Source organism: Sceloporus undulatus, chromosome 3, assembly GCF_019175285.1.
Source record: "Sceloporus undulatus isolate JIND9_A2432 ecotype Alabama chromosome 3, SceUnd_v1.1, whole genome shotgun sequence".
NCBI lineage: Eukaryota > Metazoa > Chordata > Lepidosauria > Squamata > Phrynosomatidae > Sceloporus > Sceloporus undulatus.
Window position 1 is genome coordinate 135,353,061 of NC_056524.1, and position 17,122 is coordinate 135,370,182.

General features: G+C 39.3%; 1 protein-coding gene across 2 annotated transcripts in view; it reads left to right on the plus strand.

Annotated features, from left to right (window-relative positions):
- DIAPH3 (diaphanous related formin 3) overlaps positions 1-17,122 on the plus strand; it is a 132,488-nt gene that overhangs the window by 9,903 nt on the left and 105,463 nt on the right. For both annotated transcript variants that reach the window (XM_042460876.1, XM_042460877.1), the window contains exons 5-12: positions 277-407; positions 6,517-6,591; positions 6,677-6,746; positions 9,679-9,815; positions 10,286-10,391; positions 14,063-14,173; positions 14,519-14,637; positions 14,893-15,009. In XM_042460876.1, coding sequence (XP_042316810.1) covers positions 277-407; positions 6,517-6,591; positions 6,677-6,746; positions 9,679-9,815; positions 10,286-10,391; positions 14,063-14,173; positions 14,519-14,637; positions 14,893-15,009 — 866 coding nt within the window. The remainder of the gene's footprint in view (positions 1-276; positions 408-6,516; positions 6,592-6,676; positions 6,747-9,678; positions 9,816-10,285; positions 10,392-14,062; positions 14,174-14,518; positions 14,638-14,892; positions 15,010-17,122) is intronic.

Here is a 17,122-nt window from a genome sequence, read left to right on the forward strand (position 1 = left end):
TTTTGTTCCGTTCACATTGCTGCAAACACAGCCAAGTTTAGTTAGCATGCATGTGCTTGTATGCATACTACTGAAGAATCTGATACTGTAAAAGTGTATTGCATGTTGGATAGGGTCTCTTTGCAACTAAAATAAGTTTTTAATGAGAGCCTTGTGTATGGTAACTGCTAAAATGCTGTGAAATGAACATATGTGATGTTCACATATCTCCAGTCAAAAAATCATAAAAGCATTACAGTAAATATAATATTACAGTAAGTGATTGCTACTTTTCAGGGATGCTTCAAGAGCAACAGACAGATCTCACCTCAAGAGATTATATATGAACTGAAAACGGGAATAGCTGATGAGAAACTTGTTGGTTGCTTAGAATCTCTTCGTGTGTCATTGACCAGTAACCCTGTCAGGTAATCATGCTATAATCCTATACAACTATGTAGTCTTCTGGTAACAACCTGTAATGCTATGTAACAATGTTTGTATACCAGTTTTTTTCCATTAAGTAAATACATTAAGATTTTACAAGGTCTTATATTACATAGTTACCTATAATAATGGCAGTTTTCCTCTAAATTCTTGCCCTAGGTGTTCTGACATCTTATTCTGTGTGCCTGAGTATATAAGTGCTGCACATTTTTGAACTTGGAACTTCATATTTCAAGAATATGACAAAAATGGCAGTAATTTTATCTCACATTGAATTCCATTTCTGCTATCTCATAGATACTATGCAAAAATATTAAGCTTATAAGAACTTGTGATACATTCTTACATGCTTAATATAGTTGGCCTGCCCCATACGCAGGCTTCCCATGGGTGGATTTGAGGTCACGCAGATGGGAAGCCCCATTTAGATGAATGGCGTGGACGGGAATGTGCCTCATTCATCTAAATGGGGCTTGAGCATGGACAGAATTCGCTTTAAGCACGCAGGGGGGCTGGAATGGATCCCCCGCATAAAGCAAGGATCCACTGGATTTTTGCATATTATCTGTGAGATAGAAGAACTAGGCTTTTGTGTGGTATAATGTGTGCTGTATTTTAAAATATGAACTTTGAAGTTCAAGGATATATAATAATAATAATAATTTTTATTTATATCCCGCCTTTCCAATTGCATGATCAAGGCGGCTTACAAGACAAAAAACAATAAAATACAGATAAAGCATCACAATATAAAAAGTTTAAAAACATCATTACTAGGGGTAGGAACGGGAATCTATACAAATCACAATTCACTAGGGGCAAGAAAAAGACAATATATTGCACTAATCCGGGGTCGAAGAACAAGAACAAGGAGCAGAGAAAGAACACTATTACCTAGAGTGAAAAAGCCAGCTGGAATAGATGCGTTTTTAATTGTTTCTTAAAAGAAACTAAAGATGCAGAGGAACGGAGCTCTATAGGGAGCTTATTCCACAATGAGGGGGCGGCGATAGTGAAAGCCCTCTGTGATGTCCTCACCAAATGGGATTTAGGGACCTCTAACAAATTGGTCCCAGATGTTCTGAGTGTGCGGGGTGGATTATATGGGGAGAGACGGTCCTCCAAGTACCCTGGGCCCAAGCCATTTAGGGCTTTATAGGTCAAAACCAACACCTTGTATTGAGCTCGGAAGTGAATGGGTAGCCAGTGGAGATCTTCTAAAATAGGTGTTATGTGGTCTGTCCTGGAACTACCAGCGACCAGTCTGGCTGCCATATTCTGCACCAATTGAAGCTTCCAGGTTTGGTACAAAGGTTGCCCCATGTAGAGTGCATTGCAGAAGTCCAATCGAGAGGTTACCAAAGCATGTACAACAGTTTCAAGGTCCCGACGGCCCAGGTAGGGGCGCAGCTGGCATATCAGCCGAAGCTGATAACAAGCACTCCTGACCGTCGCGTCCACCTGGGATGTCAGATGAAGCGACGAATCAAGGAGTACTCCCAAGCTGCGCACCGAGTCCCTCAAGGGGAGCGTGACCCCATTCAGGACAGGCTGACAAATCTCACCACCCGGAACCGAGGGACCTATCACCAGTACTTCTGTTTTCCCTGGATTCACACTGAGTTTGTTCTCCCTCATCCAGCCCATTACCGACGCCAAGCAGGCATCTAGAGGAGAGATGCCATCCTTAGTTACTGCATCAGTCGGAGACACAGAGAAAATTATTTGGTTGTCATCAGCATACTGATAACACCGCGCCCCGTGTCTCTGGATGATCTCTCCCAGCGGTTTCATGTAGATGTTAAAAAGCATAGGGGATAAAATCGCTCCCTGAGGGACACCAGATGTAAGTGCCCTCTTATCGGAGCGATAGTCCCCCAGCTCCACCATCTGGAATCTACCCGAGAGGTAGGACCGGAACCACTGCAAAGCAGTGCCCCCGATACCCAACTCCCCCAGACGTTCCAGAAGGATACCATGGTCGATGGTATCGAAAGCCGCCGAGATGTCCAAGAGCACTAACAGGGACACGCTTCCCCTGTCCATGCTCAGATGGAGGTCATCAACTAAGGCGACCATGGCAGTCTCAACTCCATAGCCCGCCCGGAAGCCAGTTTGAAATGGGTCCAGAAAATCGGTGTCATCCAAGATTGATTGAAGCTGGAAGGCGACTGCTCTCTCGATCACCTTCCCCAAAAAAGGTAGCAGCGAGATGGGCCGATAGTTGTTATGAATCAGGGGGTTTAAGGAGGGTTTCTTAAGCAAGGGTTTAACCACTGCCACTTTCAATTTAGATGGAAACTGACCCTCTCTTAGAGATGTATTAATGATGCGGTGCAACATAGTCAGCACCGCATCTCCCCCCTGAGCTGCCAACCATGAGGGACAGGGATCAAGAGAGCACGTCGTCTTCCTAACGCTTCGAAGGATCTTGTCCACTTCATCGGTACTAACAAACTCAAAGTGATCCAGTATAACTGGGGCCACGGACGCTTCGGACGCCTCTCTTACAGGACCTGCATAAATACTGGCGTCAAGATCAGCCCTGATCTGAGAAATTTTATCCGCAAAGAAGTTATTAAAATCATCACAGCAGGCTTTAGATGGTACCAAAATAGGGCTCAGGGAGGGAGGGAGCTGAGTCAGCTCCCTCACAACCCTGAACAGCTCTGCTGGATGCGACTCTGCGGACGCAATACGTGCAGCATAGAACGAATTCTTAGCTGCACCTATTGCCACTCCATAGGCCTTCAAATGAGAGCGAAGGAGTGTCCTGTCAGATAAACGCTGATGTCTTCGCCAGTTACGCTCTAGTCGTTGCACAGCCCGCTTCCTTACTCTAAGATCTTCCGTATACCATGGTTGTTTATTAGGAGCAGGCCGGTAAGGACGCTTGGGAGCGACACTGTGTATAGCCCTGGACAGGTTGGTATCCCAGATATTAGCCAGGGCATCAACAGAATTGCCGTCAGAACCAGTCGCATATCCCTCTAGGGCTTCTTGGAACCTTTTGGGTTCCATCAGCCTTCGAGGGTGGACCATCCTAATGGGTCCGCCACCCCCGGGGGAGCTTAAGGTAGAAGCCTTGATTCGAGCCTCAACCAAGAAGATACCAGTGATGGAGAACCTTTTCAGGGCTGAGTGCCCCAGGTAAAATTTTTCCGATGCTAGCTGTTATCTGGTGCCGGGGTGGGACCTCCGCCCTCTTGGGGCAGGACTTTTCCCCCAGCGCCTTTTCCAGCCTCCAGCTGTCTCCAGAGAGACAGCTGAGGGCCGGGAAAAGTCTGGGAGGAGGAGGAACAGGCCTGTTCCTCCTTCTCCCCCTGCATCTATCCCAGTCTCCAGCTGCCTCCGGAGAGGCAACTGGAGACTGGGAAAGGTCTGGGAGGAGGAGGAACAGGTGCATGCATCTGTTTACACCTTCTGTCTGCCGGGTCCAGGCCAAATGGCTTCACGGGTTATCTCTGGCACATGTGCCATAGATTCACCATCGTGGATCTATACTATTTACATACTCCTATTTACATTGGGTGGAATGAAAAAAATGTATTTACACCCACAGTATCTGGGAAGGTGAATTAAAATATATTGATGGTCAGACTGGTAGCAGGGATGTGGAAGTGGAATGAATGTTTAATTTGCATTTGAGTGTTCTCCAGCACTGTAGGTTTCAAGTTCAGAGACATACATTTTTCTCTCCCAGATGAAATCATTAGGGTCCAAAGAATGAATGAAATGAAATCATTAGAATCCAAAATCTCTTTCAAGGTTGAAAGAGAAATCAGAAAATGGGAGGGGAGACACACAGTGACCGAGGGGAAGAATCTATAGGATGGTAAATGAAAGCAAAAATATCTCATCCATCACATTGATTAAAATGTTCATGCTTCTTTCGCCCACCCCATAGATGATTTATCTCTAATTATACCAATACACTTCATACATTCCCGAAGCTAGAAATACTTTCCATGAGGTGGTAGCAAGCCTGCTCTTCCTGCAAATAAATCTACATATGTATTTAAATCTTTATATCCCACCCTATAAGAACTCTGGGTAGATAAAGTCATTTTAAGCTATTTAAAACAGTAAACATAAACTAAACATACTAAAACCTTATTGAATATTTTTAAAACCGTTAAAATGAAATAATTAGGATCCAAAGTTTTTGAGGAAAAGTGATATCTTCACTTGGCACAAGAATGAAATCATCAGTGTTAGTCAGGTCACTGTAGGGAGTACCTTAGCATCTGGTTTGGTAGTGAAGGCCCTCTCCCATGTACTCACATTGTGCTAATCCCACCAGTGGGACATAGAAAACAACTGTAGAAAAAATGGACGTATACAGTGAGACAGATTCCTTCAAATATAAAATTCCCAAGCCATTTAGGGCTTTATATCTCATTACCTGCATACGGAATTAATACTAGAAGTGTATGGGCAGTATGCCTTCAAAAATAGTTACATGATTTCTATAAGTTGTTCCAGTCAGCAATCAAGATGCTGCATATTGCACTAGATGCAGCTTCTGAGTCATTTTCAAGCTCCAGTTATGTTTAATTTGACCTAGTCCTTGGTTGACTTTTGGAAGTTGCAGCTTCCAGTGGCAATGAATTAGGAGAGTATATGATCACAGTGCACATCCTGGATAGCACTTTGGTCCAACAGAAACCAGTTGTCCTGATTTGCACATATAATAGCATCACAAAGCATTTGTCTTCATTTATTTTGTTCCACAAAGTATTTCCTTCTTCATGTCATTATTCCTTCTTTGTGCCATTTTATTAAGAATGCAGATTATAACAGGTAAATATTACAGCTCATCACTAGACATCTCATTCCACATAGAAAAGAATACAATTTCACTACTGTTATAAGTACACACGTAGTACAAGTTCACTGCATACACATAGAAGGTAACAAAAGTGAGTGTGTACAAGACCTTATATAGTCTCCCACATTACCTTAAGAACTTAGTTATGAACTATATTAACATTCGGTGTTCTTAAACTCATAAGCAATTTATAAGTAGATCCTGTGATAAAACAATACAGCTCTTATTAAATGTTGATTTAATCAAATTCTAATCTTAGTTCAAGAGACCTTTCGGCAATATCATAATTATATGGAGATTAATTTAGCAACAACTGAATGAGCAACACAGATTAAATACACCAGTAGCATCATAATACACATAAGGGGACATTCTGTGCTGTTATAAAACAAAAATCCTGTTTTCCTTTATCAGGGCATTCCCCTCCCAATGCTTCTTGGCTGCTTTAGCACGTGAGTCCAAAATACACATTGTTTAGGCCAGCCAAGAGATGCAAAGTACAACACAGTACTGGCTTCTTCAACAGGAAGAGATAGTAAAAAAATAAATCATGCAGGGGAAGACACCTGAAAGTGTGAGATCCACAGATCTGCATCTTGTTTGAGGTGTTTGCTTAAGGCAGTGCTTAACAGAGTCCTTAGTGAGGATGTGGACGATAATCTACTTTCCAGACAAATTATTTCAAACAAACTGTTATTGAATAGACATCATTTTTGTGTTAGTACAAGTGACTGACAGCAATAAGGGCAAGTGGGCTGGAGAATCAAGAAGTGTCTAATGGTGACAGTGTTTGAATCCGGAAGATAGAAAACAGAGACTGGTGGTTTACTTACGGTATTAATCTGTGTGAGAGGCTGGCTTTCCATGAATGAGGTGGGGGAGGAGGGGGCAAAAGTAAAAGAAAACAGCTTGTTAATTGGATTTATCTGTGTTTGAGTCCTCTTAACATTTCCAGGCCTTAGCAGAATCCATATTAAAATTAGTCACTTTAAAATGTAACTCTTTAATTTTATTTATTAAATTTTAAAGAACAGCTCATTCTATTGCCCATCACTAATGCATTATTTCTAATATACTTCTGATTTTTTTTCAAGGAAAAAACAATTAGAAATACAAAGATGGCCTCCCAAGTCCATTATTTCATTTTGAAGTAATGGATAAACATTTCCAGTCACAATGTTAGCAGAAGATACAACTGGCATGACAGACAAAACCAAAAGTATTTCCTTTAAAAATAAAAACAATGTTTTTTTCTGCAGCTGGGTTGAGAATTTTGGACATGAAGGACTTGGATTATTATTGAACATCTTGGAAAGGCTCATGGAAATGAAACAGTAAGACTTCTCCTGCTCTTCACAATATTGACTAAAAGCAGAATAAGCTTTATGGCCTAAACTTTTCTTAATTTCTTACCATCAGTCAGGACAAGATTTTGAAGAAGATTCAACATAAGATCATACAGTGTTTGAAGGCTTTTATGAATAACAAGGTTAGTAACTTAATTTGCTAATTTTTTTTAAGGCTACAATTATATACCTAGTTACTGAGATTCTACACTTGGTTTTATGTTTGATTGAATTTTCGAAGGATTGCCTTGATACTGAGTTGCATCCAGATTTTTTCTATTTTTGGAGGGAACTGGGATTAACTGGAAACTGTACCCATAGGTAGGCAGGCCAGTTTTTCTGTACAGTATTATTTTTTATTTTGAAAGCTTTGGATAACTTTACAGTAGATGTTTGACTCATGCAGCCTCCTGAATGTTGTTGAATTGATCCTCCCAGTAATCTTAACCAGCATAGTCAATGCTAAATACTGTTGGGAGTTGCTGTTCTATGACTTCTGAAGGCCACTTGATTACCACACTTGCTTTAGACCAGTGGTCCCCAAACTTTTTCCAGCTATCGCCCTCTATCCTCTTGGGCGACAACCCTAATACCCTACCCCTCCTCGTATCTCATGATATTATGTAAATCTGCATATACTGCGTATTCAAAACAACAAATCTAGGTAGATGCTCCCTTTGCATCCAGTGACCCTGGGAGCAGTGACTGAGAAGCCTCTTGCCTATACTGGCCGTGTAGCAAAGGCTTCCTGGTTGCTGTTCATGCAAATGCTCAGTCACTGTTCCCTTTGCATTTGCTCACTAAGGGAGCAGCAGCCGAGCAGCTGGCTGACCAGTAATTGAGAAACCTCATACTGTATCCATGCTGCCTTTCCAGCAAAGGTCACTGTGGACAAGAGGCCTCTTGGTCACTGCTCAGCCAACTGCTCGATTGCTGTTCCCAAGGTGATCAGATGCAAAGAGAGAGGTTTATCCCTGTTAAGGAAGGACTCTCAATCCTTCTTTGTTGGGGGAGAGAGGGGGATAGCTGGTGTGTGTAGGAACATTACAGAGGCCACATACTCTGGACTGAAGACTGGCATGGATGGAGAAAGGGAGATTTTAACTACAGAAGCCACTCCAAGGTGAAGGACTCTTTCCAATAACTGACCCCAGATACTCAACCTCATTTGCCAGGGACATGTGTTCTTCACACAGCTTCAGGTGTTCTCCATGTACACCAACATTGTTTCTTCTGCTACCTCTTCTCTCAGCCTGTCTGATAAAAGAAAGCAGGAGCAGCAGTGCAGCTCCAACATGCCAGCCAAGTCCCATCAAAGCTCAAAGCTTAAGCAGGGTCCCAAATTTGAAACCTTCTTTTTTGCTGCTGCTCCTCCCATGCCACCACATGCTCTAACTCCTTGCTTCAGTCAATCTGTCTATCCCAAATGGCACCACCCTAGGCCACAGAAGCAATGCCCTGTGCCCAACCTTGAAGGTTTCCCACCACTTGCCACCACCACCACTAGCTAAAGATGTGGCTAGGGGAGTTAGCTTGTGGGGGCAGGTGAAGAGCAGGAGATACCATGACATGAAGTTATCAGTGAGGCGGTGCAGTGGTTTTAAGGAACTTTGAAAAGAGGTTTCATGCAACCCTCATCCCCACCACGGTCCTAAAGACTAATGGTTCTCCTTGTCTTTCTTGTACAACAATACTTCGATTAAAGCCTGCCACCCCCTTTTCCCTCTTACCATGCCCCTACTACCCCTTCCCCCCCTCACCACCCCTCTGGATCTTTCCACAGCCCCCTGGGGATATTTATCAGAGTAACAAAGACAAGATGTTCATTTAAATGCTTGTTTGCCAAAAATATATTGGCAATTATAAGTTGAAGTTATAGCCAATAAAATTTTTAGCATCAGATGGTTGAAATGAGCTAAACATTGCTTGCTTTGTGGGTAGTGTAAAGGGACCATGTACTATGGAAGACTATTGTTTGTGTGCACACATGTGCGTGTATAATTTCAAGTTGCCTGCCAACTTATGGTGATCCCATCAAATTCATAGGGTTTTCTTAGACAAGGAATGCTTAGTGTTTTTGCCAATTCCTTTCTCTGAAAGAAATACAAGCTATAGCACCTGGTGTTCGTCTGATATTTTCTATTCAAGTACTATCCAGAGCTGACCTTTCTTACCATCCAAGAACAGATGGGATTTGGTGCCTTTGGGGTATTTAGGTGTATGGAAGACTATTAAACTTACTTAGAAATATGGGTGTTTAACCACATGGCAATTTGTGTATTATTATTTATTAGATTATACTGTTATTGTTCTTTCGTTTTTGTGTGCATGCTTTACCAGACTACTTTATGATAGTTTTTCACTTGCTCCAAGAACACGTAGTTTTTTTCTGACTAGAATATTTATGGTCAGAATCCAGTGTGGCTTATTTGCTGACAGAACATCTTCCATCAGTTGACTTAGGAAGGGCACTTTCCTCTGCCCAGTGCAGCCATTTGTGGACCCCCAAATTTCCCAACAGTGAAAGGGGAACATCCTTGGATGGAATGCTCCTTCCATCCTGTATAATATACAGGAATAACACAGGCATTTTGATATGCCCCTTACTGATAACAACCCACAAAAAGTCAAACTGTGCAACTAAAATAACCCTCCTTAAGAAATGAAAGGGAGAAAAGAAGAGACCCTGTTTCCTTCATGCCCTAGTAGAACTATTTACAATATTTACATTTTCCTGAAAGCCAGCAACTACATCACTGGGTGGGTATGATATTTGACCCTCACCATTGGAAATGGACATATATAAGTAACCTTCTCAACAGGGATGGGGAAACATACTAGATCACATTTCTGTCACATGAATGAATATTACTATTTACTCTGGAAAAGAGAGAAATGTTGCAGAATCAAATGTAAAACCTAGGGTTGCAGAGGGATAGGAGAGGGAGCAACACTTGCCACTACTGTACCAGCTTGATGTTGTATTCAGGGCAATATGTCAAAAATATCTAGAGGCTTTGCTTCAGACCATCACCTTTTCATTTCTGTCACCTTTCCTTTTCTTTTTTTGTTCAGTATGGTTTGGAAAGAATAATGGGTGAGCAGAGAAGCTTTTCATTATTGGCCAAAGCAATTGATCCCAGACAAATCAACATGATGACAGATGTAGCTAAGCTTCTTTCTGCAATATGTATTGTTGGAGAAGAAAACATGTAAGTATAGCATGGAATACACAGGGTTTATATTAAATGTTAAACATTTTTTTAAAAAATATAAGTAGGTGAGAATTTTAATTGCAAATCATTAAGTTAAAAACCAAGCCTAAAGTTGTGCAATGCTTTGAAACTAAACATTTTATTTAACATGTGGGATGTTTGTTTAACCGGACCTATGATGTTTTTGCAAACAATTTTCTGCCAAGACTTACAGAAAAAGCTTGTTTTACAAACATCTCTGGTGTTACAAGGGCTAAACAGACTTTGCAGAAGCGATTCCATTCTAGTTGGCAGAGTCTGTGTAGAATTTTAGATGTCTGAATGTGATCAAATAAGAGTGTATTCATGTTATCAAATGACAGTGTAAAGAGCTTGAATAAAATGTCTTTATGTGCTCTAAGCTTTAAACATCTGTTTTGATAAATCTGTTAAATATTTGTTTCTGTTTGTTGCCTATAATGGTGTAGCCTTGAAAAAATTTTGGAAGCCCTGACTACTGCAGCAGAAGAGAAGAATACTGACAGATTTTTTCCCATTGTGGAAGGCCTTCGGGGGAATTCAGTCCATTTGCAAGTAAATGATACTTCTCTGTGGCATTCTATTGGAAATAAAGGCATCCTATGGACAGTGTATTTACCTGAGGAAAAAATAAATGCTAGGTTTATTCAGTAGGCTAGGTTTTATTCAGTTCTGGATGCAGATGGATAGAAAAAGAAATTCCTGCAGAATCAATTATGTTGACTTCCTACAGTTCTGTATTATCATGTTAATGCCTTTTTGTATAAATATTATGGAGTCAGAGTTTCAGGGTGTAAACACCAGAAGTATACTTTGCTTTTTAACCTATTGTGCCTCTGTGAATTTTTTTTTCCTGAGAATTTAACAGTGCTGATTTCAAAATAGAAATTTCTCACTTTGCCCAGTATAGAGATTTGGTGGTTTGGAACATAGTAGAACATACAGCTCAGAAGATACACTCACACTAGCAACATATTGAAAAAGTAAATATCTGAATAGTGCTTACTTTTCCACGTTCACCTTTTATCGTCTTACTGGAATTTTGCTGTGCGTAATCTAATCAAACTATAATGTAGCCTTCTAAACAATGTTAACAGATACTAGAATGTTCTGATTATGCATTTGTATTACGGAACTTGAAACATTGCCGTCCCATCAATACACTTAATTCATTATTCTAGAGAAGAGAGGAGCCTAGAACTAGTCTTTATAGACAAATGGACTCAGGTACTGTGTTATCTGTACCTGTTATGAATGCCAATGTAATTAATATAAGCCACTTTCTATGAGCTGCAGTTCAAGATTAAGGGCACACTGCAAATTTGCTGCTTCTTGGGGAGCATAACTCTATTTAGAGCAGGTGAATATAATGTTTTACTTGAACTATTGAATCTACACACTTCTTCCTTTTTTTCTTTTTTTCTTTTTGGATTTTCTTTTTGATACCAGCTAAACTTGGCTTATGGAAAATTGCTATTGATACTTGATCTGGTGATGGAGAACAATAGTTGTCAACCTAGCTTAATTATGCTGTTATTTGGAAAAATACTCTGTTTTGTTTTGCTTTGCTTTGCTTTATTGCTCAAGGTGAAAAACATCACGATGCAAGGTTCAAATTACCCCTCATGCAGTTTTAACAAATATGCAGCTAGTTTGTTAACTATTGAAGTTTCTTTGCATTTTAACTTGAAAGGGTTCACAGAGGAATATTTAAGGAGATGTTCTTATGTTTTGGCAGGAACAATTGCTTTTTCAGTAAAACTAATAACCTTATGTTGTTAACCATACCATTAAGAATGAGACTATTTCTACCAGGCTATTAAGTAGGTTGTGCTCCTTCTGTCCATGGTGATCTTATTTTTTAAAAGGAGAATTAAAAAATAAAATTTAAAAGAATATTTAGAAAATGAGGTTTTTTGGGGGAGTATAGTTGATCCCCTTACAATACCTTCATTTTATTCTAATAACTTAGACCATGCTTTATTTTTCTAAATAAAAAGAAACAAAATTTATGAATTTTTGCTCCAGAGCATGTCCAGAGGAGGGCAACCAAAATGGTGAAAGCTCTCGAAGCCATGTCCTGTGAAGAGTGACTTAAGTAGCTAAGTATGTTTAGCTTGGAAAAGAGAAGGTTAAGAGGTGATATAATAGCCGTGTTTAAATATTTGAAAGGGTGTCATATTGAGGATGGAGCAAGCTTGTTTGCTGCAGATCAAGAGATCAGGATTGGAGCAATGGATTCAAACTACAAGAAAGGAGATTCCATCTCAACATTAGGAAGGTCCTAACAGTAAGAGCTGTTCATCAGTTGAATGCACTCCCTCAGAGAGTGATGGAGTCTTCTTTTTTGAAGGTTTTTAAACAGGCTCGATGGCCATCTGTTGAGTGTGCTTTGCTTATGTATTCCTGCATGGCAGGGGGTTGAACTAGATGGCCCTTGTGTTCTCTTCCAACTCTGTGATTTTAACAGTCCCATTGGTACAACTGTTGGGACTGAGTATGGTTCTGGCACTGTTTCTGTGGAATTATTTCTGAACTTGTTTTTCCACCACTGTCTGTCCCTGCCAACACAGGAGGATAGGCTTAACCAGCCTTTGGGTTCAGTGACTGAGGTTTCCTAGAAGAAAGCCCCACAGGCATCTCAAGGAACTTGGTCAGCACATGATCCATCAACATTGGTGATGAGTGCCTGTTGTGCCATTGCTTCTTGCTCAGGACACATCAGCTGGTATACTGGCATCAATACAAGTATCATTACAGCAATTACTCCAACTATCTCAGGCAGCATTGCATAAGGCAATGGATTATTAGCCACCTGTGGGCACAGATCAACCTACCTTGGAGTCCTTATCTCCCTAAACATCATTTCCAATGGAAGAGGTATGAGATATGACTCCTCTATCCCCATCAGAGGATGGACATTAACACTTATGTTTAGGGAGATAAGGACTCCAAGGTAGGTGTTCAGGATAGAGCTAAAGAAGCAACTACCACTGAACTCATTATTCCCCAGGGCTCATTCTGTTATTAATTCCCAGTTAGGTTGCCACTAAATACTATGTTGTTCATGCTTATTCAGAAGTCTTGGAATAAGCCAACATCAATGCCATGTATTTGAAAAAAGGACCAAAAACTTCTACAAGTTGCCCTAAGAAAGGGCAGGTTTTCTTTTTCAGCATTCTGTTTCAAATTCTGTTATTGTAGAGGCAACACAAGTGAAGGGCTGTAAATCTTCCCCTTCCGTGACCCTGATAAAGAGGGTAGAAATTGGAAAATCTGTATGTTTGAATTGAGAGAAGGGAAGGGGATACCACCAAAAATGTTCAGTTGTAGAAGTTTTCCAGAGAGTCTCTGTATAGACACAGAGACCTATAATCACAAATGAACACACAAAGAACCACAGGTATAGATAAGCAATCTGTTCATCTAGACTTAGTAATGTTTAAATTGGCATACCCATTGTAACCAGTCAGATTTAATGTAACAAATTCAAATCTCTCCAATCTTGGTGGATATACTCTCATTAGGCTTTAATTTCCTAGATGGAAAGGGGAAAAATGAAATATTAGAATAGTCAGGATGACATCCACTGGCTGAGTGGCAATGGGATGAGACCAATGAATGTCTCCAGATTAAAAAAAATCTTTTAAAGCAGTGTAAAGGAGTGAAGCAACCTATCATAAGAAGTGTGTTCTCTCTCACCTAAAAACAACAGACATTTTCAGCATATTCTCTTATCCATGGCTGCTTAAGCACTGCTTTCAACAACCTGCCTCATGGTGCCTTGGAGATTTCCCCTTTTTCTGCTTAGTCTCACTCCAGGTTTCTCCAGAAGATTTATTTATTTCTCCAGAAGAATGGTAAGAGCTGGCTAGGCTTTAATCTTTGATCAATGCAGCCGACAGATTCTACTTTCTTCTTGTCACCGTGCACAAGATAAATATTTTCCTACTGGATCTCATTATTGCTGTTCTCCAATTCCATTGTTTAACAAGTAACACATACCGCGACACATTATGGCAATTTCACACTACTACATGCATGGCGATAAACTAAGTTGTAATTGGGTGTAAACTGAACTAATCCAACATGGAAGTCTTGGATCTGTTTTTCTGTGAACATTTTCTTCAAATGATAACAATTCACATTCGGAGTATAGCTATTTCTGAGTCTCTAACATAAACAAATGAAAGCTAAAAGCAGTTTAAATTTATTATCTCTTGCAGGTAGCTTGCATGCAGCTCATCAATGCTCTAGTTACATCTCCTGATGATTTGGACTTCAGGCTCCACATTAGAAATGAATTTATGCGTTGTGGATTGAAAGAGCAATTGCCAGTAAGTGTCCTGTAGTATGTATGTGAATTAATATTTAAATTAGGAGATTTATCCAAGATGGAAGTTGTATAAGGTTCCACATGGAATAATTTATTAATACAGAGGAAAGAAGGTTGTATAAAATTTCATTTGCAATATGGTAGTTTAAAATGAAATGAAGATAGCACTGCCAATACCAGCTTTGTTTTATGTAATGTATTCTAAGTTTGCTTAGTCTTTGAATAATTAATATAGATCCTTCAAAATATGTACCTTGCAGTGCTAAAAACTAGATTCTTTTCAAAATAGCTCATTTTAGTAGCAATTATTAATTAGGCACCATTGCATTTTTTTCTCTCACTGCAGCAATTGAAATGCATAAACAATGATGCTTTGGATATCCAGCTCAAAGTGTTCAGTGAACATAAGGAAGAAGACATGATTGAATTTTCTCATCGTTTAGAAGATATTAGATCAGAATTAGAATATCCTTTTAAAATAGAACATAAACATTTAGACCAGGTTTGGCAACAAGCATCTTACCATTTTCATGTTTATTGTTCCAAACAGCCAGGAAGAATTTGGCATTTGGGGCCAAATAGATGAAGCAGTTAAACTGAAAAGCTTACCAGTTTCTTACCAGATTACTGGAATATTTTCACTGTACTTAAAATTCAAATTTGATTAACACTTGTATGGCCTTGAATTCAAATTTGTTAGTTCATCCTTAACTTGATTACTGAAGTAAATGATGTCTACAATGTATTGTGGAACACAGTTAAGGACACAAGCGCAGAAGGTTCTTTTCTTTCTATACTTCAGCATCTCTTGCTGATTCGAAATGACTATTGTATACGGTAAGGAAAATTTTCAACAGTTCTTACTTGGATAGTTGTCATAAAAGTTTACATAAACGTGAATTAGCTAGGATATAATAATCACATTTTTTCTAAATGTTGTAGACAGTGATCCTCAAGGAAAATTGGAGTTTTCCCAGCTCCTCAGTGTCACAATGGTACAGAATTTTGCTAAGGAAAGACCACCTCTGCTCCTAATACCACAAAAACCAAAGAGAAAGGTCTCAAACGCCACAAATTATTTTGCCGTTTTATGTATATATACTTATTACACATTACTAAATTCATTATTTTATTTTGTTGAATTTTAAATATTGTTTTGTCAGTTGATTGGCCTGCTAATACATTTACTGATTTGCATTTTATATGTTAAGCTTTTGGTTAGGTTTATCTCTCTCCTTGTACTATGTTGCTTTAAGTGTTTTAAGAATAGATACATAACAAATGGGAACATAATTAACAATTAATGCCTTGTAGTTGTGTTCCTATTTACTGTATCTCTGTTCCTAAAACAACTAATAGCCAGTTTATATGCAAAATCCATCAAATAAACAAGTGTTAATGTGGTTGGTTCACTGAATAAGAAACATGATTCTTGAGGTGATTTTTGAAACCTCTTCTCCATTCACCTGATTTTTTTTTTCTAATGGAAGATGTTGCTATCTTTGAAGTACTCTCCTCTGCCATTAAGTTGAAAATGTGAGGAATAGCATTTGAAAGAATAGCTGTTTGCTGGAGGAAACTGGCTCCACAACATATGAAGCTGCTCTTAGATTGCTAATGATGGAAAGAATCTGAATCTATGTCAAAACTAGTTCAACCTTGTCATGTAAGTGGATAATCTATTGCTTCAAAAGGTTCTGCATTTCCAATTACTATTCAGTATAGATTTGGAAATGCAAATATTGTCTTCTGAAGAATACTATTTTTTTTCTTTGTTTCATAAATCCATCTTATTTTACTTCTCTGTGATGATGCTCCTCACAACATTTAGCTAGGAAGTGGGCTTTTTTGCTAGTATAATTGGAAGCTGTATGATAAGCCTTTTTCCTCCAAACAAACAAACAAACAAACAAACAACTGTGATGAAACAATTCAAAATGAAATAAGAGATTCCAGGAGGTAATTGATCACACCCAAACAGGACATGTTGGTAATCTCAGGCGATTAGGAAACAGAGCAGAAACAAATATCATAGGAGACGTTGGCCTTGGATCAAGAAATGAAGCAAGAGAGCAACTGATTGAAATTTGTTAAGCCAACACTTTGTTCATCATAAACACATTCTTCAGGCAATCAAAGAGGTGACTTTATACATGGACATCACCTGATGGTCTGTACAGAAATTTAGTTGACTGTCTCTTGTTTCATGATGCCAGAATGCAACTTGTAGAATTTAAAGATGCAATAATGTAAAAAAAATAGATTCACACTATTAAGCCTAATTCATCAGAAGCCAGAAGAACTTTTGACTGAAGCCAGGGACATTTTGAGGGAAGAAGGCAAAAAGACTATCTGCACCCACAGATAAGCCTCATTGGATGACCGCTGAAATCCTTCAGGCACTTAAGATGTGAAGCAAAAGTAAAAGGGGACAGAAATGGGGTCAGAAAGCTGAATGCAAATGTTCAGCAACTTGTGTGCTGGGACAGAGGGAACACCTATAACAATTAATGCAGATAAATAGAAGACAGAAACAAATGAAGGTAGAATGAATCTGAGAAACTAAATGGAAATTTCAACCAAGAGTGTGGATGCTATACAACCAACAAAGGCACACTGCATAATCAAGAAGAAATAAAGAGATGATGGAAGCAATACGCTGAAGAACTATATGAAAGAGATGAAAGGATGGCAGGTTCATTCAAGTAAGAACTGTTTGAAGATGAATCTACAGTTTTAGAAAGTGAAATGCAAGCTGTACTCAATGCATTTGGGAGAAATAAATCACCAGGAACAGATTGCATACAAATGGAGCAGCTTCAAGATACACAGACAGGATCTGCTCTAGTTCTAACAAAAACCTGTCGACAAATATGGAAAACAAAACAATGGCCCACAGATTGAAAAACACTCAATATACAATTGGCAGTCCAGTTCCACAGACTCTGCA